We start from the raw sequence: 7,425 nt of genomic DNA on the forward strand, positions 1-7,425 counted from the left end.
TTTACCAACTCTTTTCCTGTGGCTGAAAACATACTTATCAATCACAATCTTATTTTCTCAGATTTGATTTTGGAGTCAGGTAGTACTAAAGAACTACTGGGTTTTTCTTTTCTCTCTCCTCAGTCCCCTCCCCTCAGAAGTATTTGGTAGAGAAGTAATTTGATACACATTTTATATCCTTCAAATCTGCTTTAGTCATATGTTAAGGGAAGATAAGGATTAGTATCTCTGGCTGTATTGTCAAAAGTATTAGTAGAATGTGTTACAAATAGTAGAATGTGTTCTAAATAAGTAATGTTTATTAAGATTAAAACATTATACTCATACCCCTTTTTTTATTTCCCTTTTTTCCTTTTACCTTTCAAGAATTATGCTTTTAAAAACAATTTAAAAGGTAGCCCTAATAACACTAATAACACTATCTAAATTGACAAAAATAGAAAAGAGAATAAAAACATGGCTTATGCATTTTTAGAACCATGATAGTTTATTACACTTGAACTATTAATTGACAAGCAATCATCGCTTATTGTAGTAAAAAATGTTTACAATTTAATTCCAATGACAATTAAAAGGAAATTTATAACTTAAACCTAATTCTGAAGTTAGAGAAATAATAGAAATATATAAAATGGAAAAGACAGGAAAGGGAAGGAAGCCAACAGAAAAATAAATCCTTAATCACACTTTTGAGTTTGTGCCAGAGTCCATTAAACTGAAAGATGATTCATTTTATTTTTTTAAAACATCAGTAACCTATTTATTTTGAAACATTCATAGAAAATGCCATAAATTTAACTTCGGAGAGAAAAAGAAAGGGCTGATCTAGAAATTATATAGTCTTGAACTTGTTCCTTTTGTTTGAAATCTGAACCATTGTATTACATCAGTGCAGGGTTTTTATACTTACTTGGGAAGCCAACCTATTTGGTTGCTTAAATCCATGTTTGATCATTTAAAATTATATTTTAAATTGTTAAATTTTTAGTTATTTTAATTTGTCCCGTAGAACAGGAGTCTGGTTCTAATTATATTACTGTCTTATTGGAATTAATTTGACTTCTTCCCCGATTTACCACTTAGACCTCCATTATGAGTATTGTATTATACCTACCTACCTCTGCTGCTTTGAAATCCTTACATATAACCTGAGATTAGAAGTAAAAAAAAAAAGCATTTCTGTGATTATCTTTAGAAATAAAATAATTGCTTTTTTAAAAAATAAAATTAAATATTTTTCAGATATAAACATTGATATATTTATTTTTTATATATTTCAGGACCACATTTTAATCCCAGCGCTATTCATAACTTTTATGACAATATTGGATTTGTAGGTCCTGTGCCACCAAAACCCAAAGGTTAGTGTATCCATTAAGTGTGAAAACTGTTACATTTTGAAAAGCGAGATTTTAGAAAATTTTATTTTTATCAACCTTTCACTCTAGAAGTGCTTCAGACTTTGGCATTGTTGGATGGATTCATTAGGAAGATATTTGTTTATTTTTACTTACATGCTGGGGATTGGGGAGGATGCAAAAGTGTAATGTATTTAGTTCTTAAAAAGTAGTATAGATGTCCTTAAGATTCATTGTATACTCCCAAAATAGCAAGTCTTGGCCAAAAAAAAAACAAATCATTGGGTGCAAATTTTGTATACTTTTGATTTTAGACAAATGATGAGGAATATACCTTAGGGAAGTTTATTTTTCATTAGTATCCTATCTTGTTTAATTTATACATAATTCTATATAATCCAATACTCTGAATTCCAGATGAATGATTTTTGAAAATTATTACCTATATCATTTTACATCATTGATATTCACAGACTTTATACACTCCAACCTAGGAAATGTCATAATGTGTGTGGGTTTTTTATACCAGGCATTAAAAAACATCTCTAAAAAAAAAAAAAAAAAATCCATTTTGAAAAAATAAAAATTATTAATAGAAAAAAAAGAAAGAAATGGACACAAGAAAGGCTGAGTGTGTTACTGGTTCTTTGGTTTACAAAAATTTTAACATTCTCATTCAGTATCCTGTTCTCTTCACTCATTTTTGTTTAAGTATAATTTAAGCCTAACTGTATCTTCATTTTTTTTATTTAAATGTTTTTAAACATAGCTGGAATGTAACGAACTATTATGATAAAGGAGCAAAAGTGAGATTAGGAGTATTCGGACACTGGATGCTATTTGGTATTAATTGAATAAAGGAATAAAGAAAACGGTGGCATACTTTAGCTCCTTAAAATAAGCAAAGTGGGTATTTCAGACTCCAAATGAGTTGCCTCAATATAACCTTTTTACTCTTTCAACCATGAGAATTTTTCTTATAAAAAGATTACTATTTTGCTTCAACATAATTCAGTATTTATGTGTTGAGGATAGGAGAGGTGGAATATAGATAAAATAAGATTGGTCTTGACAGTTACTGAAATAGGATAAGTACATGAGAGTTTATGTTACTATCCTCTCTACTTTTATGTATACATGTGAAATTTTTCATGGTAAAAAATTAAAAAAAAAGTTCATTACTTAAAAACTTTTTTGCAAAAAATGGAAGCTTTGTATCTGGCTATTTTTGGAGAAACAGCAAGTCAATCATTTTGCCTTACAGCTAAAATGGGAGTTCTTAGTTTCACTTATAGAGGATTATTTAGTTACTTCTTAAAATAAGATCTGCTTCACAGTGCAGTTTTTTTAAACAGCTGAAATTATAAATCATCTTTTCCAATGTAACTTCCTCTTTTTTCAATTCTGGTGATTTAGTTTCCAAATACCACTAACAAAAAGATTCATAATTCTAAGTACCAAATGAGATTGTACAGATGTAAGAAAACCATTGGATGTTTTTCATTTAAAAAAATATATATATATATAGGTAATGTTTCCCAAGTACAGAGTGTGAAATAATTTTAGATGGTAAAACGTCAAACTTTTTTTAACTGTATTTATTTTAATGTGCTTTAGGGGATGCTAACTAGTATTGTCACACCCTTGGTTTTTCAAATATTTTTACTTAGCTAAGCCTTAATTAGATATTTGTTTTAAAATTATTCAGTTTTAAGAAAATTATAAATAATACTCTAAAGGTGCTCACGCATGTGGCAAAAATTGTGATGATGCTTAAAAATTGTGACCAGAGTCTGAAGTTAGGAATTTTGCAATCAAGTGTTCTTTAAGACTAATCAGTGAATAAGGTGCTGCTAAAGGGGTACAGAATACCAAACATCAGTATTTTAAATTTGTTATAAAGACTTCCTATATTTTCATCTAATAAATACAATAGTTTGTTTTTCAAAATAGCAGAAAAGGTATTTAGTTACCATCTCAGTAACTAAATGTAGTAGGTGTAATTTGCAAATTAATATACATAGTTTTAGTAGTTTAAATCATTAAATTATAAACTTTGACAGGAAAGATCCAAGAAGGCATGCTCTTTTACCTTTAAACTTCCCAAAAATAATTTGTAGGAATACAATTCTAAATTTATAATGGGAGCCCCCCCAAAAAAGAGTTTCATAAATGTATTAGTTTCATTTTAGATACAACCTTGGAGGAGTATAATTATCCCTTGTATTTAAGATACTTCTATTCATGCAAACACTGTAGAGCAGGGGTGTCCAAACTGTGGCCCGCGGGCCAACTGCGGTCCACAATCCATTGTTAATTGGCCCGCAGCAAATTCCAAAAATCTATTTAGTTTACTTAAATAAACCAGGTGAGGCAATACGAGTGAGTGGCCAGGCTGTTTGTGTATTTTACCGAATATGGCCCTTGGTGAAAAACGTTGAAAAAAGTTTGGACACCCTTGAGCTAGAACATAGGCCTCTTAAAGCTGCAGCGACTTTGTTTTATAAGTAAGAAAGATTAAACCGAGAGGATATGTGATTTTTTTTTTTAAGATCACACAGCAAAGAAATCAGGAGTTAGTAGCAGAGCCAGATGCAGAACTGCATTTTCACAACCCTCAATCTAGTGTTCTTTCTACTATTCCATAACAAACTTGATTTAAGAATAAAATATGGTAATTTTTTTATACGATTCGCTTCTCCAGGGTCTGTTATTGATATATAGTTAAATAAGATTATAGAAATTAGTTCACCTTTATATTTTATTTGTGTTGTTCAAAACTTACATTTTTAGCTGATAGAGAACACTTAACAAAAACTTCCATTCCTGGTAAAAAAACAAATATAAATACTATTTCAGTGGAAAATGAAACATAATGAGACGTAAATTCACTGTCAGTATTGCATTGTAGTAGGACACCTTTTCACAATCTTAGGTGACATTATGTGATTCTGTGCTATCAGTTACCATATGAATTAATTTCCCTTTTCTCTTGCTATAAATTGGAGAAAACGATGCTCTTTTCCCCCTTAAGGAGATAATTGAGGGGGTTACATTTTTTCCCTGTTGCTATTCTCCAGGGGAGAAGTACCAGCTTGATAGAGGTTGGTGAGGACCAAGCATGTGTGTCAGTTTCCGCTAGATGCTTCATTTGGTTACCAAGCGGCTTCATGCTGTGCAATACAAACAGTGTTTAAAAATGCCAGTAATTTATGACTTTGCAATGTTTGCTGCTAAAATAATTCTTTTGCTTCCTTGCAGATCAAAGGTCCACCATCAAAACACCAAAGACTCAAGATACAGAAGATGATGAGGGGGCTCAGTGGAATTGTACTGCCTGTACTTTTTTGAACCATCCAGCCTTAATCCGCTGTGAACAGTGTGAGATGCCAAGGCATTTCTGAGCCAAAAGGCCCTATATCTTCTATAAAATTACATCTGAAGTTCAAGAAACTAGTCTGTCATCAGGGGAAAAGCTTCACTGCTACATAGGATTTTGTCAGATTGAAGGTGTGACAAGCGGTGTTGTGCTAATGTTCAGTGTCAGCCCACAGAGCTAATAATACCTCAGTAATGTCATGGGCAGTTGAAATTCATCACATGAAAGGTAATCTGCTGAAAGACTTGGTTGCCCGCTGCCTAACCATGTACAGTGTTACCAGTAGCCCATTGTGGATAATTCTCAAGCTGTTCATGCCTAGGTGTTCCCAGTGCCTTTTTCCCCTCATGTCACTACTGAATTTTGACAGGAGGAAGGAATAGAATGATGGCCTTTTTTTTTTTTTTTTTTTAAGCTTTCGGTGAAACACTACAAACATGAAGAAAAGGAACAAGGTGTAACTATTTAAAAACTGTTTGCTGCCACATAGTGCCAATGGATAGGGGAAGAACTTCACAAATCTGTGGTACTCTGGCCTTATCTTTGTCTTCCCTGAAAACGTCTCCACTCTGAAGCCAGCATCTAGGGTCTAAAGATGAAAAGGAAAGCAGCATGCATTGTCTATACAAACATGCAGTGAAATATCCCAAAGCTTTTCCTACTGTACAGATTTCTCGAGTCTGCTTTAAGTGATTTCTTTTCTCCTTTATTATTTTCTTATATTTCTATATGTATAGTGTAATAGTCTTTTGTTAACTAATTTTCTTTTTTCCTTTAGTGATTAAGCACGATCATGTCCCTTTTTAAGCCTTACCTGAAAAAAGCAATGCCTTAAAATAAAAAAGCATTAATGAAATGAAACTATGCACAGAATAACTTTACTTATTCTGTACTTTGCCCTCATTGAGTGCTGATGTTCTGTGAAGACATACAGATGCTGCAGTGAATTGCAGAAAATATTACAAGACTTATGTCTATAAGTCACACTATATACTGACTTTAATGGTGGGTGACACAACACAGTGTTTTATCTTCCAAAGGGAAGCTTAAAACAAAAGATATTTTTAACCCACTGACAGAGCAACAAGGTTAAACTTGCTTCATCTGCCTGGTGTCCCACAGAACTTTCACAAGAGATTACTATTGGGAAAGTACAGTTTCAAAACCAGCAGCAGCAGCAGTACCTACAGCCCTTTTTTTTTTTTTCTTTTTGAGAGAAGTTTAAATGCTTTACTGTTGGGGCAATTTGTTTCTAAACCTGACGTGGTGGCAGTATCATGTGTATTTATAAAACAAGGCTAGTCATATTTAGGACAACTGAAGAAAAGCTGGAAAAAAGAAAAACAAGCAAACTTGAACACTGAAGCAACCTCAAGCATCTCTTTATTTTGATGATATATTTTTATAAGGAAAATAAATATTCAGATGATCAGGAATGTATATAACTAAATGAAATCAAGAAAAAGAAATAACAGTATGCATTTAAAAAGAATTATGAAATTATATATCAGTGCTGAGAATGGGGCTAAGGGAAGTGCTGAAATGTAGCAAAAGATAGGAGATAATGTAAACTGTCACCCACTGTAAATGTTTGGATATTTTTTAAATAAACAAGATTATCACCGGTGATCTATATGAATGTCAAAGCCTTGACTTCCAGGCTCTGCATTGTGTATATGGGAAGAATATGACAATCCTAGTTGATTAGACAGTAGACCCAAAGCCCATACATTTGATGCCTTTTGCTTTAAAAATAGGCCTTGTTTTTCAGCTTCATCTGCAGTTCTATGTGAAGATCGATAAATCAGTTTTTACTTGTTTTATTAATAAAACGTAATTTGGATATCTTGAGTTGATGGTTTTGTGATTTAGCTGGGTAAACTATCTTTGTAACAGATAAGTTATTTATAAAAATTAAAAAAACTTATATTCTAATGTGGATTTTGTGACTTGTTTTTAAAGTTTGTGGGACAGGAGATAATTTATATCCCAGCAGAACATTTGATAGTTAATTGAAGCCAGAGAAAACTCATTCTCTAGAGTCTTCTCATGACATCACAGCATTCAGCTGCATTTCTGGGATTGTTTCTATCAATTTCCTGAGGCTTCTTTTTAACTGATGAAAGAAAGCAACCATGTTCAGCTAGCAAGAAAAATGAATATAGTTTCTGCTTTTTTCATAGTTTATTATAGCTTTTCCTTTCCTTTTTGGGTTTTTAAAGTTTACCCCATTGTTGAAAACGTGATTTCTTGGGTCATTTAGCCTGAGTAGTCATTTAGTTAATATTTGCTCCCTCACGTAATGTGTAGGTGCTGAGATGGTGATGCTTCTCTTGAAGAGAACGTTTATATTAAAAGAGTTTTCAAAAAACTACGACTCAGTCTTTCTGAGCTTGCAAAGAGCAAAGTAGCATTTACTGATGTCTTTATGACATAACTGTAGAAAACCTTGCTTGGTCTTTTAAACCTAGTGGGACAAAATAATATTTGCCAAGGAATAGGAGGCCTGAACATGTTGGCGGTCTGGAGACCATCTTTCAGGAATTCGTGTACTAAAATACAGGTACAGGAACCTCAGATGGAAAGATGGACTTCTGTTTCTCGTCACTAATTATCTTCGGGTGCTGACATTCTCAGGGGACGGTAGATAATTAGAAGCTCATGTAAACTGGACTTATCAGGAAAACT

General features: G+C 32.5%; 1 protein-coding gene across 5 annotated transcripts in view; it reads left to right on the top strand.

Moving 5' to 3' along the window:
• TAB2 (TGF-beta activated kinase 1 (MAP3K7) binding protein 2) overlaps window positions 1-6,672 on the top strand; it is a 77,313-nt gene extending 70,641 nt beyond the window's left edge. For 3 of the 5 annotated variants that reach the window (XM_019746944.2, XM_019746945.2, XM_074333695.1), the window contains 2 exons: window positions 1,281-1,361; window positions 4,620-6,672. In XM_019746944.2, the coding sequence (XP_019602503.2) occupies window positions 1,281-1,361; window positions 4,620-4,762 (224 nt within the window). In that variant the 3' untranslated portion in view covers window positions 4,763-6,672. The remainder of the gene's footprint in view (window positions 1-1,280; window positions 1,362-4,619) is intronic. The other 2 variants (XM_074333696.1, XM_019746946.2) reach the window with 1 other exon arrangement.
• Window positions 6,673-7,425: the final 753 nt, after the last annotated feature.

This window comes from Rhinolophus sinicus, linkage group LG05 (assembly GCF_036562045.2).
Source record: "Rhinolophus sinicus isolate RSC01 linkage group LG05, ASM3656204v1, whole genome shotgun sequence".
Lineage (NCBI taxonomy): Eukaryota > Metazoa > Chordata > Mammalia > Chiroptera > Rhinolophidae > Rhinolophus > Rhinolophus sinicus.